The sequence below is a fragment of the Ovis canadensis genome, chromosome 21 (genome assembly GCF_042477335.2).
Source record: "Ovis canadensis isolate MfBH-ARS-UI-01 breed Bighorn chromosome 21, ARS-UI_OviCan_v2, whole genome shotgun sequence".
Lineage (NCBI taxonomy): Eukaryota > Metazoa > Chordata > Mammalia > Artiodactyla > Bovidae > Ovis > Ovis canadensis.
In genome coordinates, this window is record NC_091265.1 from 63,464,986 (window position 1) to 63,488,920 (window position 23,935).

A 23,935-nucleotide genomic window follows, 5' to 3' on the forward strand; every position below is an offset into this window, starting at 1 on the left:
GAAAACTGACAGTGAAATCGTTTAGTCAAGTCTGGCTCTTAGCACTACTTAGAGACTAAAACAACCACAGTCGTCCAATTAAAATTTTTTAACATTTTATTTCATGGAACTAACATATACGAAGTAAAAAGCCAAAGTGTCAAAAATTATTTTCTAAGTGCTTTCTTCTTTCCAGTATTTCCTGATTAATTTAATAAATATTTGTTTTACTCATAAGAAATACTTTAATGTTAAAAAGTGCACATTATCTGAGCCTTCGACAAGTCATAATCTTTCTCCAGCAGTACCACCAAAGGTCACTGATCACAGATCACCATATCAAACGCAAGAATAATGAAAAAGCTTGAAATATTCTAAGAATAACCAAAATGTGATACAGAGACACACAGTGAGCAAATGCTATTGGGAAAATGGGGCTGACAACCCTGCTCAGTGCAGGGTTGCCCCACACCTACAATTCGTAAAAAAAAAAAAAAATGCAGTGTCTGCGAAGTATGATCAAGTGAAGCACCGTAAAGCAAGGTGCGCCTGTAGTTACCTGCGGTTTTCTTTGTATGCCTCCACTTGAGGTTGCTAGAGCTTCCCACACTTATAATTAAAGGTGGCCTGCTATCTGTCAGCATTGTGGGAAATTCTGGGTTGAACTCTTCTCTTCTGACTCCTTTGTTTGTTTCTATTGCTTGATTTTTAATGGTTTGGCCCTGCTTCCTGGCACTTGTGGGAATGTCCCATTGACTCCTGGATATTATGTATGAAAAATGAGGTGGCTCTGAATGACCTTTGCTTCTTCCAGAGAGGTTTTAGGTTCTTCGGCTCGTTCCTATGAGTGTTGGAGGTGACTTAGGCTGGACTTCAGGATTTGGGAAGGCTGGTCTCCCTCTGGAATGTTGTAGCCTTTTGGGGTTCTCGTTTAAAACCTGGATAGTTTACAAGAAACACCCCACCGCCCCCACCCACCGACCTCCTTGGTGAGCCCTGAGCTGCAGTTTTTGCTTTCCCAGAATCAAGAAACTGCCCACATCTCTGATTGCCTTTGCATCCTCTTAGCTGTCATTTTCTGCCTCCGTTCTCAGCTGCTCAGCCTTGTGCGTGAACAACTTGGGAACAGACTGAGCATAAATGTTGAGCCCGGTTCTCCATGGCCTCCTCCTCTCTGGGATCTTAGCCCTTGAGTCCTGTCTGCCTCAGTTGTCCTCCAACTTCTCCCAATGCCTAGAAGGTTTTCTGGTTGTTTTTTTCCAGTTTCCATAGTTGTCCTTGGCAGAAGGATGACTCTGACACAGTCACTACACTGTTGTGGCCAGAAGCAGAGTCCCCATTCTGCATCTTACCAGCTGCCTCCTACAGATCCTTTTATGCCTTTGAGGGGCATGCACACCGCGTGGCCGTGAGAGTTGGCGTTTTAGACTGACAGCAGGGAAGGAAGCCTGCTCTTGGGCTCAAGTGGTCAGGGGAGGGTCCCTACCTCTGCTGCTTCCAAATGCGTGACCTTGAGTGGGTCACTGGATCTGTTGAGGCTTCAGTTTTCTCATCTGCAAAATGGGTCTGATGATACCTGTGCCGTGTATACCATAGACTTTGTGTGAGGATGAGCCTTAGGGAATGCAGCCAAGAGTACTTTGAGAAGACAGATATGACTTTTTCTTCTTTAAGTAAGAAGATGCAGTGGGCCCTGAATCCAGAACAGAATCAGGATGAGAACCTTTCACTGTGTGGAGTGCCTGAGAGATATTTATAAACATCTGCCAAGGACGGGTGTGTGCTCCAGATAGCCTTCCCCAGGGACCTAAATTCCAGAAGACCCTAAAGACATTTCCCAATCTCGCGAGCAAAGGCAGAGCCCCAGGAACAAACGTGCATGATCCTGAAGGGGTCAGGCTGGAGCAAGGTGGGCAGAGGGCCCGGAAGCCGCCCTCCCTCTGGGGTCCCCTCCACGGGCCTCCTGTGGACTCCGCACCTTCTCCATAAAGGGTTACTGGTCCCAGGGCACCACGGTCACCTGCGTGCGTGTCTGCTCCCCTGAGACCAGGTGGGTCCCAAACCCAGCTGCTCCCTGAGCCCTTGGGTGCAGTTGAGAATCTCAGAATGTGAAACCTGACTTCCCTGGGGCAGTCACTGCCACAGGCCCGAGTGTGCTTGGTGCTATGTCTGTTGAGGGGGTCAGGGGGTGGTGGGAGGGAGGAAGCACCAGGAGTCTTCAGCCCCTCTAATCCCAGCAAGTTCCACCCCGGTCTGCTGTCCAGTAGCCTGGCAGCAAGAATGGGCATTTTTGCTGAGCGAGTCCTGCCTTTCTCAAAGATAAGATTATAGTTATGCTAATGCAAGTCTTGCCACACCACCTGCATTAGTACCCTTTGCTGGGAAGCCCAGCCACCCCCAGGTGTCTCACCCACCACTCTCTTGGTGTCTCGTTACCTGCGACAACGAAAATCGGGCATTCCGTACCCTCCCACCCTCGGCTCCGGAAACCCCTTGGTTCTGGAGAAATATGACCAGCTCATAGCACATCTTTTTTCCCCCTTCTTTTGGCGGCTCTTCGACAAATCAAAGTCAAGCCAGCACAGTAGCTGTGTTTAATATGGTGCGGGGGGGGGGGGGGGGGGGTCCTGACCGTGACCTCAGGGCTCTCCAGTCCCTCTTCTCTCAGGGGCAGGTCTTTACGCCTCCGGGAATCTTGTGTTCTCTTTATTTCCCTTGTTCTCCTGTTTGGTTTTTTTTTGTTGTTTTTTTTTTCCTTCCACTCCCTTCCTCATTCCTCCTTCTTTACTGGAAGTCTCCACGCTTTGGAAGTGGATTGGTGCGTGCAGGTGGGGAGCACTTTCCCAGCACACAGAGGGTGGCTGTTCCCACGATGGGTACCTGGCAGATTTATCACTTGTTGAAGGAAGGAGGCTTCTGAAATGCCAGGCAGAGCCCTTCCTGCTCCCGAGATCATGCTGAGGGGTAGATCTGGGCCAGGGTAAGGGCTCACAGCCTGAATCCACAGAGCAGAAGCAGGACCATGCTTCGGGCACCATCCATTGTCCGTCTGTTGGGAAGACCCCTATGTGGCTCCTTAGCCTCTCTCCCACCCACCTCCCGCCCCCAGGGCTGGTTCTCTGACCTCAGCCCCGCAGATGAGAAGGAACACTTCTTTAAGGCCACATGCTTATCTGAGAAACAGGTTCCTCATCCCCATCGTGAGCCCTCTGTTGGGCCTCAGCACTTTTTCTCTGTTCTTGGTCCTGTTTCTGCTCTGGAGAGATTTTTCAGCGGGATGCCCTGGACTGAGATGAGCTTTAAAATTGTCCCTCGAGGTCAGACAAAGGTGGGCCCCTGCCTGTTTACGCTGGCTTCCAGAGTTGAGGCAGTGGTCAGTGAAGGACTGGGTCCATGTCAGACCAACAGAAAATGAAGGGTTTCCTTTTTCCCTCTTCTCTCTGACTTTTCTTCCCTGTCCCTTTGCCATGCCTTGGTCCCTCCCCCATCCAGCCCCCACCCCCTTGCTCTTAAAAAGGGAGCAGCAAACTTCCCTGGTGGCTCAGATGGTAAAGCATCTGTCTACGATGTGGGAGACCCGGGTTCGATCCCTGGATTAGGAAGGTCCCTTGGAGAAGGAAATGGCAATCCACTCAAGTACTCTTACCTGGAAAATCCCATGGACAGAGGAGCCTGGTAGACTACAGTCCATGGGGTCGCGAAGAGTCGGACACGACTGAGCGACTTCACGTTCACGTTCACGTTCAAGGCAATCATTAGAAATCCTTTTATTTGCATGGAAACAGAGTGGTTGTCAAAGTCTTCCCAAGGTCTCCCTCTCCTGAGTGGCTGTGCATGTCCCCTTCGTGGTGAGGCCACCGTGGCCGCTCATGGGAAGTGGCCTCCCCACTCTGTGTGTGTCCCCTCGTAACGTCAGGGGGACTGGGGTGCAGCACTGCACCCAGGGGTGGAGGGACACCGATGCGATGGACTAACCGGCGGCCCTCAGCCTTCCCCACTGCCCTCCCTCCCCTCGAGGCTTCGCCATCTCCTCTCCCAGACCCCTGGGGCCCTCACCTGCAGACCTTCCCGCTCCCTGGAGCAGCAGTCCCCTCCTCTTCATCCTCTTGGTTCCCGGTCACCATTTAGGGCTCAGCTGAGAACCACTGGCTCTGGAGAACTTTCCAGAACCTACCGTGATCTTTCTTTGTTCCTCGGGCTTCTCCCCTGGCTTTTTGAATTCCTGGGGTGACCGTAAAGCTCTGTGTGGGCAGATCTGTCTTCTTGCCTATGTCTGGGGCTCACAGCTCCCTGGCCGCACACAATGGGACCTTGACGGCACTCGGTCACTCAGTTGTATTCTACTCTTTGCGACCCCATGGACTGTGGCCCACCAGGCTCCCCTGTCCATTGGGTTCTCCCGGCAAGAATACTAGGATGGGTTGCCATTCCCTTCTCTGGGGGTCTTCCCGCTGCAGAGATCGAACCCACGACTCACACGTCTCCTGCACTGGCAGGCACATTTCTCACCGCCACCCGGAAGCACTGATGCCTGGAACCCAGCCCTGCTTCCTCCCTCCCACAGGTCAGAGATCTGATGGGAGCTCCTCCCCGGGGTCCTGCAGCTTCTGGACCAGAGGCCCCAGGACTCTCTCCCACGGCCCCTCCATCCTCCTGGCTCCTGGGGGAGAACCCATTTGTGAAGATTTCAGGCCTCCTGCAGGCAAGGCAGGTGACTCAGGGGTTGTTTGAATCAGATTAGAATTACCTGTTAGTCGCAACAGCGCTTGCTCTTCATGGCACTGAGGTCTGTGGACACCAGCAAAGCACACATATTTACTCACTCACACTTTCTACCAATATTTTTACAACCTGCTGTGTGCGTTGGTGGGTGCTGAGAACACCTCAGAGAGTGACCGATAAGGGCCCTGATTCTCTGGGATAAAGAGAAAGTCAACAAGGGCTTCGAAGCAAAGGGGCGGGGTTGGGGGATGGGGAAGTCCTTCTGGAAAGGTGATGCCTGAGCAGGGACCCGAGGGGGAAAGGTCACTCCTGTGAAGCCATTAGCAAGTGTCTGGCCATGGAGAGGGGATCCAGCCCTTACCTGAGGAAGAGCAGCCTCCTCTTACGGTCCCTGAAGTCCACAAGGCTATGACGGGAGAAGGAGGTGGGGCCTGCCACCTGGTTCCCCCTTGCAAGCTGACCGCAGACGTCACGGCAGCCGCAGAGGTCCATCCAGCTCCGAGGCAGGGGGCTGTGTGCTGGAGTCACAGCCCAAGGCCCGTGTCCATTCTCAGGCTGGGGGGTGCCGAGTGGTTTCGTCTCCCCCTGGATGGCAGAGCGCCCCGCTCAATACACTTTTCCTCACAAAGCAATTGACGTGCATCTGCTCACGAGGGCCTGGACCCATCTCAGGACACCATGCAGAGTATTTTCTCCCCCCTTGTTTTCCTTTTGAAATCATCAGGTTGGTGTTTTTCCCTCGGTTCTTTTCTCATCTTAGCAAAGAATTGAAAGGACAGGCCAGGACTGCTCAGGCAAGCAAGATTTGCTAAGCAAGCAGCAAGGAGCACATCCCAAGACAGAGAGCAGACCAGCCCCCACAGGAGAGGTTCCACTCCGGCTGCTGCTGCTGCTGCTAAGTCGCTTCAGGCGTGTCCGACTCTGTGCGACCCCAGAGACGGCAGCCCACCAGGCTCCCCCGTCCCTGGGATTCCCCAGGCAAGAACAGTGGAGTGGGTTGCCATTTCCTTCTCCAATGCGTGAAAGTGAAAAGTGAAAGTGAAGTCGCTCAGTCTCGTCCAACTCAGGGACCCCTTGGACTGCAGCCCACCAGGCTCCTCTGCCCATGGGGTTTTCCAGGCAAGAGCACTGGAGTGGGGCGCCATTGCCGTCTCTGTCCACTCTGGCTAGGTCTCCCTTTTTATGTCCTTTGTTCCCTCCCCTAAGCATCCCCTGAACCCTGATTGGTTCTGTCCCATGCAAAATAGGGCTTGTACCCAAGACCAATCAGGGAAGGGAATGTAAATAAGTCATGTATTCAAGGCCAATCAGGCAAAGGGGTGTGTTGGGCAAGCCTTCGCCTGGAGATTCTCGCTCTGGCCTGCGGTCCCTTTTTGTGGACTTTCCCTTTCTTGGTTTGTCTTCTGCATGGTTCTTCTAATCACAGCTTCCTCTAACCACCATCTTGGACTCCTTTTTTCTATTCTAACTGCCTAACAAAAGGAATTGGGAGCACTGATGTCCTCCCCAACAAAGGACCAGGTGGGCGTTCTCTTCTGAAAGGGGCTGGAAGGAACCAGGAGTGACTTCTCCAGGAAGAGGAGGGGTCTGGGGCTGAGGTCAGAGGTCAGCCTCTCTGCCAAATAGGGAGGAAAGCAGGAGGGAAAAGTGGATGGCTATAAACATCTCAAGGAGCTTGCCCTGAGAATAGAACTGTGGAATAAGACATCAATTGGTTAAAAGTTCCTCCCCCGAGGGGTTTCCCTGCCACGTAAGGGTGGGTGGAAGGAGTTGTCATTGCTGCTGTTGTTCAGTCGTGTCTGTCTCTTTGGGAAACCAAGGGCTGCAGCACTAACCCCCAGAGCTAGCTCAAACTCATGTCCATTGAGTCATTGATGCCATCCAACCATCTCACCCTCTTTCGCCCCCTTCTCCTCCTGCCCTCAGTCTTTCCCAGCATCAGGGTCTTTTCCAAGCAGTCAGCTCTTCACATCAGGTGGCCAAAGTATTGGAGCTTCACCAGGGCAGGGGGCGAAAAAGAAGACATTTGGTTTTCCATAAAGCCTGATTTCAGATGTAATAATTCTCGCACTCCAAGCAGAGAAACTGGCTCTCAGACACTGCTTTGGGAAGTGATGGTGTTGTAGGCCGGGGTGCAGGCACCACAGAAGGGGCGGGCCTGGGCCTTCTGAGATCTGCAGGACTGCAGATCCTGGAGGATCTGGGTTGCGGTGGGGATGAACTTCTGGGTGGACTATGTCAGTGTGAAGAAGTGACCTCTGTGGCCTCGGCCTGAAGCAGCTTGAAGTGAGGCATCAGTTTCCAGCCGGAGGTTGAGGTCAGGCCGCAGTGGTGAGAGCCCCGGATCCTAGCAGCTAGACCAGTGGTCAGTGACAAGGCTCTGGCCCTTCGGCTTTGCAGAAAAGAATTCCCACAAAGATGAAAAGTAGAGAAACAAGTATTTATCAGAAGGAAAAAGAGTACCGTACTTAAACGCAGACACACGGGGCAAGTCACAGGGAGAGTCGTGCCCTTGTGATGGTTTGAGTCACTTTTGTGGGCATCGCTTCTGGGTTTCCTTTGGGGCGTCCCAGGTGGCTCAGATGGTAGTGTCTGCCTGCAATGCGGGAGACAGAGGTTCAATCCTGGGTTGGAAAGGTCCCCTGGAGAAGGAAATGGTAATCCACTCCAGTGTTCTTGCCTGGAAAATCCCATGGACAGAGGAGCCTGATGGGCTACAGTCCACGGGGTCGTAAAGAGTCGGACACTAATGACGACCTCGCTTCACTTTCTTTGGCTTCATCTTGCTTTGCCTGGTTCTGAGTCCGTATTTGGTTTACCTCAGGAACCTCCCACATGTGCGTGAGCGTCTCTCAGCCAAGATGGATTCTGGCGAAGCGGCCTATGGGTAGTTGACATCACTTACTGAAGGGTGGTGTCCCCTCTCCTTTTGACCTCCAAGGAACTTTCTAGTTGGGAAGGTCTCCTTGACTTCAAGAATGAGAAATACGTGGTCTCTTATCTTTTATCTGGGCAGGGCCCAGCCTCCTCTTTCGATTGTCATGCAGTTGATACGTTGGAGTTTCTGTCCACGGGGAATGAACGTCGGCTGCTTTCCGGGGTGGGTGACCCGTCCACCTCCTGCCTCAGGGGGAGGTTACTCACTGTGGGCCCATTTTTAATGCTTTAGGATAAGTTGGTCTCTGTGTGACCGTGTGTGTGTGTGCGTGCGTGCGTGCACAGAGGTTGTAGGGGCCAAGTGAATTCCTCGTGGGTTACACAGACGCTCCTCTCTCTCACTCTCTCTCTTCCTCCAAATATTTTACATCTTAATAGAAAATGCTTCGGGGCCCACACTCACTGAAGGACTGGCTCAGCTGTGTTCCTTTGCCCTCAGTCCTTGTGGCTTACTTTCTGGTGTCATTTTCAGGCACGGAAATCTGAAGTCACTGAATGAATCATGACAAAATAGCCTGGAGCTGACATTCTAGCCAAGAGAGGGGGTGGGGCAGACAGGAACGGAGACAATGAAAGGAATTATGCAGTAGGTGGGGGGGGGGGGGTGCGGGGGGCGAGGTGAAATCTGCAGGGAGAAACAGAAATGGATGGACGGGGTGGGCACCCAGAGGACGAGTGCAGGAATGGGCAAGCGGGTGAGGGAGGGGTGAATGAATGAATGAGCGTGTCTGTGAATGAGCGAGTGGGTGAATGAATGAATGAGTGATTTGGAGGAATGGATGAGTGCACGAATGATGCATGATTGGATGAGTGGTCGGATGAATAAATGAGTGAGTGAATGAAGGAGTGGGTAGGTCATGGGTGAATGGATGAATGACCCCTCCTCCCTTCAGCCCAGGCGGTGCTATCAGAAGAGCCAGGGGCCAGGAGCCCAAGCGTCGAGTAGTCCTCTGGGCAGCAGGAGAAGACACCCCACCCCATGCTCTGGGCCAGCATCTCAGTCAACATCTGCTCCCATGCTCGGGTAGGGGGCACAGGCAGCTCACACGTGGCTGAACTGGTGCTTAGCTTGAGGACCACGGAGGATGCCCTCCGGTGGGTCAGATGATGCTTCTCAGGTCTGGAAATAGAGAGTTCTCTTTCCTCCTCCACTAAAAAGCCTGTGTGGCCTGCCGTGTAATCAGATAGGTTTGTAATTAAAGACTAAACTGTCAAAATATTTTAGGAATGTGTCTCCAATTGGCCCTTAGCAAAGGTGGTTTTCTAAAGTGGCCATTTTTCCTCAAACAATCAAAAGCGTCTGATATAACCCTACAGGCTATATGGTATGTCAGAGTTTTTCATAATAGCTTCCCTTTTCCTGGTGATAAAACTAATTTGTGTTCATTGCAGAAATCTTAGAAAACACAGAAAACATAAAGCAGAAATAACAGCCATCCAACTGCATGATAAGGAAAGGCTTCGTAGCTGGGCTGTTCAAGCCCTTGAAACAGTGCTTGTCTGAACTGGGATATGCTGCGTACGGATAAAACACACGTTAGATTTCGAATTCTTATGGGGCAAAAAGAATGTCAACTAGCTCTTCAACAGTTTTTATACAGATCACATGTTGAAAAGATAACATTTTATGGAACAAACTACATACAGTATTTTATCAGTTTCCCTTCATGATTTTTATTCTTGTAATTCAGCAGAGGATGAGATGGTTAGAGAGCATCACTGACTCAACAGACATGAATTTGGGCAAACTCTGGGAGATAGTGAAGGACAGGGAAGCCTGGCGTGCTGCAGTCCATGCGGTCGCAAAGGGTCGGACATGGCGTAGCAACTGAAATATTGCATAGCTATTTCAGCATTGCAAACTGCCAGTGGTTCACATCACATTCCTACTGGACAGTGCTGTTTGGTAAGTCTCGAAAATCTACTCCTTTAGTACACCAGAAAGTTACACCAGGAGGATGAGTTCCAGGGTGCCAAACCCAGAGGAAGTTCGAAGTTCTGATCACCAGCACTGGGACAGGAAGAGCTGGTGCCCTTGCTCATCTGCTCCTTCACACCTCCCCCCAAAAATCGGGTCTTTGCTTTGGGCTAGGTGTCCAGCCGGGCAAGCCCCAGAACACAGTACGCAGTGAGTTTGTCCCCAAGAGAAGCTTGCAGCCCAGCAGCTCGGCTGCAGGATGGAGGCTCCAGACCTAGCGGAGGATGGAGGCTCCGGACCTAGCGGAGGATGGAGGCTCTGGATCTAGCAGAGGATGGAGGCTCTGGACCTAGCGGAGGATGGAGGCTCTGGATCTAGCGGAGGCCGTGACACAAAACAGAAGCTCTGCCCTGAACCCTCACAGATGAAGGCACAACCACAGGAACAGCGAGCTTTCCTGGGAAAGGTCGTGGCCCCACAAAAGCCCAGATCTTTTATTCTGACTCTGAATCTCACAGGAAAGCTCCAGGATCTTCCCATAACTACAGCTAAGCCTAGTCTTCCGTCCAAGGATTTCTGGTTTTGCTTGATCTCTGAGGAAGCCATGTGAGGTCACACAGGGTAGTCCAAGAGGATCCACTCTAGAAGGAGACTCAGGTAGCCAACCCAGGCCGTGACATAAGGGTCTTTAGGGAAATAGAGGGTTGTGCGTAGCCGCTGAATGCAGGAGGCAATAATGCATGTGTGATGCGCTCGGACACGTGCACGCGTGCGTGTGGAAGAGGCAGGCGGCTGGGCTGTGTGGGTGAGAGCAACTCCCCGGTTCACACACTCCAAGGGCACTGGCTGAGCAACATCCCGGCTCTGCAAACGGGGGATTAGTGCCATCTTCTGCCCAGAGCACCTTGTTCTCATCTCTTAGGGGCTCCACGATCCTGAAAGCTCGCCTGGTGTGGTGTGAGCCCAGATGAGGGCGACCTGTGCGTGGCACTTGGAAATCTTTTGTTCTCTTGGGGAGCGTTGATGAAGGGAAATGGTTGCTTCTTAGAGCAGGGCAGGCTGAAGCTCTTTCATTCTTTCAAGCCCCAAGAAGGCACATCAGGCCTTTGGATGGGGCTTTCATTTTAAGAAGCAGGCAATCAGCGTACTGTGAGCAGAGTCTCCACACTCTGCCTGGCAGGGTAGTCCAGGGCTGGCCTAGTCGCATCCTGCATTCTATCCCTGGTGGGTGGGATTTCCGGTGCCCAAGCTTCATCATCATGGGGATTTGGGACATGCTAGTGTGAAGGGAACTGTTGGAAACTCAGTCTGGACTTCACCCCGAATCCCCAAAGAAAGGACCCCAGGCGGGGTCGGGGGTGAGGAGGGGATACATCTGCGTGAATCCACTTGCAGCTGGTTGTAATCACTGTAAGAATGTGAGTTAATGTTTGCAGAGAGCTTAGCACACCGCTGGCTTGTAGTAAGTGCTGCCCCACTGCTTGTTAAATAAATAAACAAACAGGGAAATCTATATTGTGCCAAAGACAGGAGGGGTGGTGAAGAGTGCAGAAATAAAGCAGAGGCATGAGGAGGGTGGAGTAGAAATGGGCTGGAGTGCCTGGAAGGAGGCAGCAGAACAGAGATGAGTAATGCCAGTCAAGCCAGAAGGGCTTCCAGGAGGAGGTGAGGGGCTGGGTTCTAACTTACCCTGGGCATGTGTTTAGAGTTCCTAGGAATTCTCAAAAGGCAGGCCTTGGGTTAACAAAACACTTAAAACGTCTGAAAACCTGCTGATGGAAACAACATCCATGGATTCTGTTGTGGGGGGAAATCCCCCAGACAGAACTTCATGCTTTGGCCACAGTCCAGAGCCCTGAGCTGGCAGCCTCCATGCCTGCGGAGTGTCCCCATCCAGCTGCAGCTCGCCAGCTTCTGCTCAGGGTTCTGACATCATTCGAGGGAAGGAAATGACAGGGGTCCAGTCTCCCGCCCACCGTATCTCAGTTATAAATGCCCCAGGCATGTCTCCCCTGGGGATAATTATATCCCAGTCAGTTTTAGCCGGTTAGGTCATATACCTGTAGGGCATTCATTTCTTTCTACAGGGATTGCCCACCGGATATTCCAAGGCGAGGGGGGCAGGGGGCCCAGCTAGCGGAGGATGGGGGGGGGGGGGGGGTCCTGCGCTCACAATAGCCCTGAGTCATGAGCTTCTCACTTCTTCCATGCTCCTCTCCCCACCCGGGAAGCCCATGACTCAGCAGCATTTATTTAGCACCACTGAGCACAGAGATCCATCCTGGGAAGAAGGCTCCCAGAGCAGGCGTGGCCAGAACTGAGGGGCAGAGCAGACTGGCCTGCCCTGGATCCTGCCAGCCCCTCCACCAAACGAGAGCAGCTCTGGGGGGCAGGGAGGCATCTGTGTATTTTATTAAAAGCAACCCCAAACTCCCACCTCGTGGGCCTCTAATAAAAAGCCAAGCACCTCGCTAGGCTTCCGGCCTCATCAGAGAAACAGGTGGGAAGGTCAACTTCCTGGGTCTCCCTTTGACGCCTGGGAGCAGGGTTCTCAACAGGGAGTGGTTTTGCTCCCAGCGGACGCCTGACACTGTCTGGAGATGTGCTTGGCTGTCACCCTGGGGAGGGAGGGGTGGGAGGGAGTCAGGGAGGCTGCTGAGCATCCTACAGGGCACAGGACCACCCCCAGGCAAATTGCGGTCCAGCCCCAGCTGTGCTTAGAGCCAAGCGGAGAAACCCCATCCCCACCCACCCCATCCCGGCAGAGCGCTGTATCAGAGAGACCCTGGCGGGAATGACCTCTGCCTCGGGCTCACCATGCCCTCTTCCGCTTGCTCTGCAAAGTTTGATTTGCTCGCCCAGCGACGCTCAGACACGTGCACTAGGCAGGCAGACGGCAAGACGTTCTTGATCACACCCGACATCCAGGAGATGAAACTGATGTTCCAAAGCGGAAAGGGGCCCCGCTAGAGCTTCTTCCAGAGGAGACACTCAGCCGGCCGCACGCTAAGCCTCCTCTCCTGTGCCCCTTGTCACTTTGTGCCTGCACTCCCAGGGACTATTAGAAATGCCAGCAAAGCCGAAAGTGCCCAGTGGTGGGTGACGTCACAGGGACAGGAAAGGGCAGCACGGCGGCGGGGCACAGCGAGCCGGGAGGTCCAGAACTTCCCATAATAAAAGTTAATGAGGCCGGGTTTCAGTAATTCGTGAGCGAGAATTAACCCTGCTGCTGAAACCAGTCCCCGTGGATTTTTAACCGTGAGAATCAGTGAGTCAAAAAGAAGAAAACGCAAACTTGATGCCACAGTTTATCTAGAAAATCTGTTCATAAGCGATTAGCGACTCAGAGGAGAGACAGAGCCCAAGTGACGGCCGTGAGACAGCGGAAGGCAGCGAACCCAGAAGGAGAAGCCGTCACCAGAACACAAGGCACCCTTTAAAGTCCTTCCGGCCTTCCCGGGGGGCACTAGTGGTAAAGAACCCGCCTGCCAGTGCAGGAGACATAAGAGATGCGGGTTCGATCCCTGGGTCGGGAAGATCCCCTGGAGGAGGGCATGGCAACCCACTCCAGCATTCTTGCCTGGAGAATCCCATGGACAGAGGGGCCTGGCGGGACACAGTCCATGTTGTCGCAAAGAGTCGGACACGGCTGGAGCGACCTAGCATGCACACGTGCGAAGTCCTACTTTGAAGGTATCTCTCTAGAAGAATCCCATCCCCCTCTTCCTGATTTGAGGGGAATGTTGTTTTTACTTCTCGTTGGTCCCTGGGATCCCCAGATCCAAGAACCACGACCCCACCCCCACCCCGGTCCAGGCCATAAGCAGCCCGGAGTCAGAGTTGGTCCCAGCTGACACATCCTCATACCTGCTCTGGGCGCTTCCCCTGCTCTTGATGAAGCACTTCTACACCATCCTCCCGGGAAGACTAGGAGAGGGGGCAGGAGGAAACGGATGAGGGAGGGGAGCAGAACAGGGACATCTACTGATGTGCAGAGGAGAAAGGGATGCTCTACAGGCAAGCAGATAGCTTGACACGCGAAGGCATGAACCCCAGAAACAAGAGGAGAAACACAGGCTTTGAGGCAACCGCCGCAGGGAGCACTGTCCTGGGAGGACACAGGGAGCTGCCCAGCCTAAGACACAGTCCCTAACCTGCAGCCCCCAGGTCTCAGGCACAAAGCCCCAGAGCCTGTCCAGGGTCAGTGGTCAAGCGTCACCTCCCAAATGTTTGGAAATGTCAATGTCCCCAGAGTTGAGGAATTACCTTTTCTCTCTTTCTTCAAACACTATATATCATAGACTTCAGCAAGACTCTTTGCCACTTGAAAATAAATTTAGAAAGATGGTACATTAGGGTTACACAATCTTGGTGGTTTACCAACAAGGATGAATGAAGTTACATAATCCTCTGTGTGTGTGTGTGTGTGTGTGTGTGTGTGTGTGTGATTAGTCTTCCCAACCTCCAAAACTTGGACTTTAAGGGGCAAGATCTCCCAGGTGTGGCAGAAACCGTGGAAAACTGTTTCTGGTGGGACCTTGGGCAGCCTAGCGCACTTCTCCAAACCAACTCTAGCTGTCCAAGGTGTAGCAGACAAAGAGTCCTTTAGGGCCACTCAGCTCCTGTTGGCAAGGCCAGCCCAAGGATGGAGTAACCTTCTTGCTTTTCTCCAAGTTCAAGAAGTTGACAGACTTGAGCCTGATGGGGGAGGGGAGAAGGTCATGGCAATGACAAGATGACTGGAGTAGTGATCTTGACCATGGCTGCCCCCCAGCCCAGCACTGAGCTCGCACACGCTAGACGTTCACGGGAGAAGATGGAGGCTCTGTGAGGGTTAAGGAGACTGTCCCAAGGTCACAGGGCTGGACAGTGTCAGAGCGGGAACAGACCCCACCCCATCTCCCCCGCCCCATCCTGTCTGATCCCAGAATCCATTCTTGAAGCCAAAACAGGCTGCTGCCACCAGAACCTTACAAGGCAGCTTGTCATCATTTCTGTAGACCCCGAATGTCCCTCTGTGGCCGTGCAGTTATTGAGCATCAACTGGTTGTATGAAAAATGATACTAGCGGCAGTGCTAGTCGCTCAGTGGTGGCCAACTCTGACACCGTGGACTGGGTCACAGTAGCAGCTGTAGGAACCCACTGCAAAACGAAGTGGAGGAAAGAAAGTGCTGTCGTCAAGGTATAGACATGTTCTTGGGCCTGAGTGATTGAGGGAGGGGCAGTCCAGGGTGGCTTTCTGGAGGAAGTGGCATTCGGTACATTCCTAGAGGAACAAACGGGAAACGGAGAGGCAGAAAAAAAGGAGACACCATCCCCACTGGGCAGGGTTGCTAGTGTGAACCCCAAAGGCTAAACCGGAGCATGGCTGCCTCTGGGGACCTTCATCCTCCTCCTGCAGGGACGGAGGATTAAAAATGAACACCTACCAGGGGCTGGGCCCCTGCTAGCCCAGGGAGGAGAGATATCAAAGCCACCTTCCCCATCCCTCAGGGGGGTAGCAGAGACCACACAAGGAGGGCGGGCAGCTCTGCAGGGGCCCACCCCACCCCCACGTCTTTGGCCTCTGAAACCCCCAGTGCCCTCTGTGACGGGAGGACCAGGCTGTGGGTTCAATGAGGTGAACTGTGTTCCAGACTCTGGTCATGCTTGGGCACAAGAGTATTAAACATTCGGCAAGTGGGGGCTCCGGGGAGGAGCTGGACAGGGCGGGCACGCAGCAAGCAGGGGAGGCTCCCTGGAGGAGGTGAGAGCTGAGTGGCCACCAGGAGTCAGCCAGGGGTGGAGCGGGAAGAGGCAGGGAGAGCATTCGTGACTCCAACCTCAGAAGCGTCCCTCTAGGCTGCAAGGTGACCCGCAGCAGGACTACCACGATCCGAGCCTTTTCTTGAAGGTGGGGGCTGGTGGACGTTCCCTCCCTGCTGTGACACCCTGGCCTCCCTCAAAAGCAGCTCGAGGGGCACTTTCCTCGGATAAAAATAAAACTTGGTGGGGCTCTCCGCAGGAATGGAATACTTTCTTCCTGTGTTTAAATTTCTACGGAAAATCTGACCCGCGTGGCCGCCGCCCGGGCATAAGCGAGCGCACAGCGCTGGTATCTTTCTTGAAGGCGAAGGAAGCCGGCGGGGCGTCCAGGCCCGAGCCGGCGCGGGACCCGCAGGGTGGGCGCTCCTGCACCGCGGCGCGCGGGGCCGGGGCCGGGCCGGGGCCGGGCGACGCGGGCGGCGGGCGGAGCGGGAGGCCCGGCCCCCTGCGAGCCAGCGCGCCCGAACGCCGCCTGTCCGCTTGCAGAGGCCGCCGGGGCCGTGGATGGGGAGGGCGCGCCGCCCGGCGGTCCCGGCGCACAGGCGGCCGCGATGAGGGTCAACGAGAAGTACTCGACGCTCCCGGCCGAGGACCGCAGCGTCCACATCATCAACATCTGCGCCATCGAGGATATCGGCTACCTGCCGTCCGAGGGCACGGTGAGTGAGGGCGGCTGCCAGCCGCGATCGCCAGGGAAGGCCGCGCACCTGCGCCGCGCCCGGGGCGGGCGGGCGGGACGGGAGGCGCCGGGTCCGCGGGGCGCTAGGCGCTTCGGGGGCGCCCAGCGGCGCACGTGAGCCCCGCCGCAGGCACGCGCCCACCCACCCCGCCCCGACCCCGGCCGCGAGTCCCCGCTCGCAGCCGCTTCGCCCCCAGCTCGAGCGTGAGCCCGCTAGGGCCCCGGGAGGGACGCTTCCTTCCCGCTGGTGCCGATTTGGGGCAACGCGTGGGGGTGGGGAAGCCGCCTCGCCCGGGGAGGGCGGCAGCCTCCAGGCGCCACCGCGCCGTCCGCCTCGGGCCACAGCCTCGCGCCTCCGTGCGGGGTGCCCGGCCTGGGAGCTCCACACGCCCCGGGCAGCAGGCGCCAGGGCCGGTCGGTCTTTCCACGTTGGCCCGTCTCCCCAAACCCCGCGTTTGCGCCTGGCCTGGATGATAGCCAGGCCGCGTGGGCCAGCACCTACCCTACCCGACTAGGTGACCACGAGACCCTAGCGGGTCTCGTCTGATCCCAGGTCAGAATTCGCCCATGAGGGTTTTGGCTTAAAGTTGGAACAAAGTTTGCCAGATGAGGGAAGGGCTGAGACCAGTGCCTCAGCCAGGGAGCCCCGCTGACTCTGCTGGCTCTGGGGCCAGAAAATAGACTCCCCTGTCTCCCCCCTTCCCCCAAGCACCGCCCGGGCCCCTCCCCAGGAGATGCGGAAGCCCCAGCTGCCCTGTTCTGCTCGGACCAAGCCCAGGGTTATCCCTGCCTGCCTCTGTAGCCTCTGCCGGAGTCGGTGGGGGCGTCCAGGGAGGTGCCGGTGGCATGTGTGCCAGGAAAGGCAAAGACCCCCAGCCTCAGATCACAGCCGGGCTCCCATGGGCTGTGGGGCGTCTTTCACAGCTGGGCCTGCCCCAAAATGCTGGGAGTGTTAGGGACCGCTGTTGGTGGTGGCCTTGAAAGCTTAGGGGTTAGAGCTTCAGCCCACACTGTGTGTGTCTGCTGTGTGCCGGGCCCTGTGGGATCCTGGGCACCCCCAGAGGGGACGAGACAGGGGACCCTGCCCAGCTGGGGCTCAAGGAGCAGTAGTGGAGGTTACCCAGGACAGCAACAAGGGACGCTTCCAGGGCGGTGGGCCAGTCTCTGTGTGTTAACTCATTTTGCTCTCTCAGTAGCTATGGAGGTAGGTATTGCTCCTGCAGATGCAAAGTGGGGGCCGGAGGGGGGCAGATGACTGTCTGGTGTCACTCACCAGCTGGGAGGTGATCTTGGAAGAGCCAAGACACAGAGGCGGGTTTCCACGGACAGCCTGCTGGAGGGACGGACATTCTGGAGGAGAGGGGCCCGGTTATATCCATAATTGGGCGGGGTGGGGCCTTCAGCACAAAGAAATGGCATATATGAAGACTCACAGGTGGGAAGGAGGGGTGCACGGGTTAGGAGGCATGAGATAGGGGTGGCAGCCAAGATAATGAAGAGAAACAGACATTCCAGAGGTTGACCAGATTCAACTTGAGAGAGACAGGTTGTGAAATGAAAAATGGAGCTCTTAACGGATGGCTCCTGGGCTCTGGAGCTTCACTACAGGGACCCATGGCCCACCCCCATCTAGAACTCCCCTCTCCACTCCCCCCAAACCACAAAGTCTGCAGAGAGGCCACTCGGCCCTTCCCTCAAGGTCTCTACCATCGAGAAACAAGTAGATAAGCCCAGAGGAGACTGGTGAGTCTTCTTTGCACATAGCTCTTACTATGGGGAGGTTCCAGGTATGATGGGCTTGAAGGGCTGTGAATCGGGGCACATGGCCACAGGAAGGCGGGCTGAGCAGTGTCCCACCGGAGAGAGAGGGCCTCAGGGAGGCTGGACACAGCGGCTCCAGGAGCCGGGGGCCTGTCCGTGCTGCTGGGCAGGCCCTGTGCCAGAGAGAGCCTCCCAGGGCATCCCCAAGACTGCTCATGCCAATGATTGTTGTTCATTCACTACCCTGAGTCACCCAGCGAAGGCGGCTCCATGCAGATGAAGCCCAGAGGGTGTGGACTGCCTTTCAGAAAGTCCCCATCCGGTTCCCAGACTTGCATCCCATACTGGGGGTGTCAACGTCATTTACATGGGCCATCAGAATAAGCCCTGCCCCAGCCTCCTTGTCTGTGCCTTTCCTCATTCTCATTCCCAAGTTCAAGGGTGAAGGTCATTTCCTTGTTCCTATAGAAAGAGGTATAAGAGATAACTCAAAAGTTAGAGCCCAGATTGGTGGGTGCAACTCATTTCATGAAGTTTTCTTTGTGTTAATCTTTGAGTGTTTCTACTTTCTTCTTCACACTGTGGGCTGTCAGTGGCCTTGAATCTATGTCTCAACAAGCCCAGACACCCCGGAGACAGGCTGGCATTTGCCTGCTTGCGAGATAAGAGCGCGTCCTCTTTATCTGCTGTTGGAGACAATCTGTTTATGGATCACGGAATTAGCCCATTAATCATAAGTTAATATGCAATGCGAGTAATTTAATTTAAAATTTTTTCGAGTAAAAGTGTTTCAGAGTGATGTTCAGATTGGAGTTGAAATTCAGAGAGTCCCAAGATGGAAAGAAATTTTGCAGGTCACTGATTTCATTTTCCCCATTTTTGGAAAAAATGAATATAGCAGGTTCTCTTAGAATGATCCTTGAGACATGCCCTGACTTGGTCTATCGCACACAAATGAGTGAATTCAGTTCCTGGAGCTCCAACTCCAGGTAAGAAGCCAAATGAAAGAATGCGCTGGGTTCTGGGTATAGAGAACAGGCTTGTGGTTGTCAAGGGGGAGGGGAAGGATGGAGTGGGAGACTGGGGTTAGCAGACACAGGTTTTTAACAGCAAGGTCCTACTGTAGAGCACAGGGAACTATGCCCATATCCTGTGACAAACCCTAATGGAAAACAGTATTTTGCAAAAAGACTGTATCTATGCATAACTGAATCACTTTGTTGTGCAGCAGAAATTAACACAGCCTTGTAGATCGGCTATACTGCAATAAAAAAATAAGTATAAAGAAAGAATACACGGGCCCCAGTGCAGCAACCAACGTGTGGATTCAGGGCTCCACTCTCCTCCTCTGTCCTTTTCTGAGAGTTTGGAGAGGCAGGTAGACTGCCCTCTCCCTGTCCCTGGTGCTTGGGTCAGGGCACACTGTGAAGGGGAACTTTGGCCCCTGGCCTCTTCTCCTGTCCCCTCAAGGAGCCATCTTTCTACCTTCCTTGGACTTCCCTGGTGACTCAGAGGGTAAAGAATCTGCCTGCAATGCAGGAGGCCCAGGTTCTATCCCTGGGTCGGGAAGATCCCCTGGAGAAGGGAATGGCCACCCACTCCAGTCTTCTTGCCTGGAGAATCCCATGGTCAGAGGAGCCTGGCTGGCTACAGTCCAGGGGTCCCAAAGAGTCAGACATGACTGAGCAACTAACACTTTCACTTTTCTTTCTGGGGCAGCTCAGGGGTTCATCTTCAAAATCCATTCAGTTCTCCCATCACACTCAGTCCTCACAAGCATCCCACGACCTCAGTCGAGATGTTTTTGTCCCCATTTTGCAGATGGAAAAACTGAGTCTTAGAGCTTGGGAGTCGGGGTGTAGTGTCTAAACTCTGGTCTGACTGGGTCTCAGCTTCCATATGTTTGATCTGGTGGCCCCTACCAGTAGCAATGCGCAAAACCCATGTCTGCGTCATTCATTCACACACGCATACATTCATTCCAGAACCGTGCACTTAGTGCCGAGCATTTAAAAAGACAGGGAGGAGGGGATGAGGCGTCCTGACTCCCGTGGGGGTCGGTGAGGGAGGAGACTGGGGAGGATGGTGCAGGCAGGAGACAGGATGAGCACTCCCACCCTCGGACACTGCACACAGCCTCTGGGTCAGCTCAGAGGATCTGAGTTGCCTGTTTGGAAAATAAGGAGGAACCCCTTGTAGAGATGCTGGGAGTCTGGTGTGCCCAGGATGCTGGCAGCAGGCCGTGTGCCCTTCAGCACTGCCTGCCTGGAGCCTGCGTGTCCACCTGGCTCTGACCGCCTCCCATGCGCTCACCCTGCCCGCGGGCAGCAGCTTCATTCCTGAGCACTGGCCAGTGTCTTCAATCTTCCCTGGGCGGCCTTCTGGCTTTTCTGCCCACCCCCTTTGCAAGGAGAGGAACCCCTTCTCTGCCAGCTATCCGTGACAGTGCATTTCGTTGCCCCTCTTGGGATATCCAGGGGAATGAGCACCTGCCGTCGGCACCGGCATGGGGGGCTGGGAGATGGGATGGCCTCCGGGTGCCTGTCCCAAGAGTTAGAGGGAGGGTCCACCCAGACCTGGTGCTCTTTAACTCAGCGAGTCCTCCCGGCTGCTGGTGGGGGCAGCTTCTGTTATCCACCCATTTTACAGAGCTGGAAACCGAAGCCCAAAGCAGGTAGAGTGTCCCGAGGGCTCATAGCTGGAGAGGGACCAAGCCTGGACGTGCCTGAGGGCTCTCGTTGCCCCCAACCCCCCTCCACCCTGAGCTTCCCTTCCCTGTGGCTCTGGGAGCAGGGGGCTGGGAACCGTGGCTCAGCTGGGCGGCTGCACTGGCGCTAGCAGTGTCCAGTGGAGCAGCCTGTGAGGGGTCAGCAAGGGCAGCGAGGGCTGACCGCTGCACTCGCCAGAGCCGCAACTTCCTCCAGAGCCAGTAACTCTGATTACAGCCCTCGAGCAGGGGCTGCATGAGAGGGTGGAGCTGTGCTGGGAAGGAGTGTCACCCCAGGTCCCTGGTGCTGTTGGGTGGGGGTCCCTGGGTGCAGCCAGGACTCCAGGCTGGATGCAGCCCGCCCGCACTGTCGCCTCAGGCGCCCCTCACCAGGCCTCAGTTTCCCCAACAAACAGAGGTGAACAACTTTCTCCCGCCTGTCCCCCATGACCCACCAAAGATGCTGGGGTGATCCATGGTCTCTGTCCTTGGCTGGGGGAGGGGAGACGGGCCTCCTTCCGCCCCCCAGCCCCCCAGCCTTCCTGGCACGGGCTGTGGACCCGGCCTCTCAGCCCCAGCCCAGCTCCGAGGACTCTGAATGGTGCAAAGTGAGCCCTCTTCCCGGCATGATTTTATTTATTTTCTCTTATTTCCGAGACCAGCTTGCTGGGGAACCTAAGACCCTCGACAACCATCTGACTCCCGCAGGAGTTTGAGAGCCAGGTGTGATTTTCCACAGAAGCCACGCACTATGGTGCCCGTGGGGGTGCCTGGACTTTGAGCCCTGCCCCCCAGGCTCCATCTCCTTGGCCCCCTGGACAGGCAGAGGGGGAAACTGAGGCAGGACTGCAGGTGCAGCTCCCCAGACCCCTGATGCCATCTCTACCACCTCTGCCCTCGCTCTGGCCCCTGAGACCCCCCGCTGAACCCAAATTCTTGACTCGGGGTCTGGCAGTCCATCTGGGAGAACCTCAACTAACAGAGCAGGTGCCTGGCCCCTGACCGCACATTAGTGGCAGAGCCAGGCCAGGCGAGGGCCGGCGGTCACCTCGACACGCCGTCACCAAGCTCACTAGCCATCGGAGTCACGACGAGCAGACGCAGTCTGCTCCACTCCACCCGGGACCCTGTGTGACAGGAGCACCCCCGAGGGGTTGGCCCTGCAGACTCCACACCCTGTTCGAGCCGCTGGTCCTCCCCAGGCAGCCCACCCTCCTCCTCCGCAAAGCTGGGATGCCCTCGCGCGAGAGCATCCAGGGTTGGCATCCGCAAGTGCTGTGAGCAGGGACGGCTCCTCTTGAATGCCAGGCCCTGGGAGGCAGGGCCTTCTGCAGTGTGCTCAGGCGTCTGGGCCCCTGCCATCAGAAGGCGGCAGTGGAGAGGGTGGGCAGGGTGGGGTGGCGGGCGGTCGGGTGGCTGGTGGCTGGCCCCTCCGCGGGCCCGTTCCCAAGCCCCTGACGGCGAGCGGCTGTCTCCTCCCCACAGCTGCTGAACTCCTTGTCTGTGGACCCGGACGCCGAGTGCAAGTACGGCCTGTACTTCCGCGACGGCAAGCGCAAGGTGGACTATGTCCTGGTGTACCACCACAAGAGGGCCTCGGGCGGCAGGACGCTGGCCAGGAGGGCCCAGCACGGCGACGCGGGCCCAGCCGCCCGCAGCGCCCGGCAGGACCAGCCCCTGCCTGGGAAGGCGGGCCCCCTGGGCGCGGGCGAGCCCGAGCCGCCGCTGGACTACCACGAAGATGACAAGCGCTTCCGCCGGGAGGAGTACGAGGGCAACCTGGTGGAGGCCGGCCTGGAGCTGGAGCGGGACGAGGACGTAAGTGTCCGCGCTCCTGAACGGGCGGGGGCGGGCGGGCCGGCGGCCTCCGGGAGGCCCCACCTTCAGCTGCTCTCAGAAAAGGGCCGGTGCTGACACCCTCCTGGTTGAGTGGAGAGAGCCCAAAGAGGAGGGGCTGCCCCAGAGGAGGGGCTGGACTTCTCCGCCCTGACCGGTGGGGTCATTTCCTGCTCGGGTCAGTTCCTCCCCTGGGAAGCTGGGCAGAGGACGAAGCTCTCCCGGGAGCCTCCCTGGGGCTCGATGTCGGCTTCTCAGGGCCTTGGTTTCTCAACTTGTCGAGTGAGGAGGTTGGCCAGTCTGATCCCCCGTGGGCCCTGGTGCGCTGGACTCGGAGACCATCACACTGGTTTCCGGAGCTCCTCCCTGCTCCCCCCTTGGCAAAGCCGGAGAGTCTTTCTCAGGGGACGTTTCCCGGGCAAAGCAGAAGGTCACCTCACCTGGCCTGCAGGCCGCCCTGGTGGCGGAAAAGCGCGGCAGTGTGGAGATGACCTTGGTGACGTTGGAGACCATCAGTCGGCCCCCTCAGCTTCTCGGCAGACTTGCTGGTGCTCGAGCACCGTCCGCTTACCTCTCTGTGCATGAGGGGGTGGGGGCCCTCCTTCCGTGAACACTGAGGGTCAGGCCCCAGCCCGAGGAACTGTCACTGTGCAGGTTAACCAAGAATCAGACGAAGTCTCTACAGCATGTTCAGAGCAGAGAGCACAGTCAGTAGGCTGACTTGGGGAGCCAGGAGTCCATTGAGAATGTTCCAAACAGAAGGTGGTGTTAGTTTGCTATTTTATTTGATAAGTACCACCCAATCCTTAAACGGTGAACGCTTTGGGTCTGGTGATGAGAAGGTTTTCGCGGTACTCAGACTAGTGACCGGGGAGCGGGTATGAACACTCTTTCATACTTGGATGCTACTTCGAATGAAAGCAACCAAGCATGCTTAACGGCCCTCGTTCCACCTTGACCCTGAGGTCGAGGCCTCTTGTGCTCAGCAGGGACCACCCCTCTGATGGGGCTTTGGTTACCTGGCAGGTCTCGGTGAGTTCAGCTGTAGGGTTGGTTCCCACTGGAGCCGTGAGGATATGAGGGACTTAAAACATTCTGGTTGTCAGGATGCAAAGGATGGATTCTGACTGGGTGGCCAAGAGCCTGCCTCTCTGATTCTGAAGGCAGCAGCCACAGACAGGCATACTCTGGTCCTTCAGGGTTTTCTGTCACGCTTTGGCTTAGACCTGAGCTGGGGCCACTCAAGAGAGAGGACAGTCATTCACACTGGCTTTTCCCAGTCCCACCCAGCCAGCCCCGCGGCCTTTTGTTGGAACAATGCGGCTACTATAGAGGCTTGATTTCAGCGTGTCCTTTATAACTGGAGGAACCAGTGGCCTCCGTCAGAGGCCGGAGAGGCCAGAGGGAGGCTGCTAGTGGAGCCTGTCCCTGGAACTGTGATCCTGGGTGCGGTGTGATGGGCGCCTTTTCTGTTCACCAGGGATTCATTGTCTGTCTCTGCCACTTTTTCCTGACTACGACTTTAAAATCTCAAGTTTGAAAGGACCCCCTACCCCAGGGTCCAACAATTCACACCTTCCTCGCCAGATA

The 23,935-nt window shown here is 55.6% G+C and overlaps 1 protein-coding gene across 9 annotated transcripts in view; it reads left to right on the top strand.

Moving 5' to 3' along the window:
• Nucleotides 1-23,935, top strand: part of ANO1 (anoctamin 1) — a 193,728-nt gene that overhangs the window by 76,424 nt on the left and 93,369 nt on the right. For all 9 annotated transcript variants that reach the window (XM_069566553.1, XM_069566561.1, XM_069566552.2 and 6 more), the window contains exons 2-3: nt 15,849-16,021; nt 21,995-22,327. In XM_069566553.1, the coding sequence (XP_069422654.1) occupies nt 15,849-16,021; nt 21,995-22,327 (506 nt within the window). The remainder of the gene's footprint in view (nt 1-15,848; nt 16,022-21,994; nt 22,328-23,935) is intronic.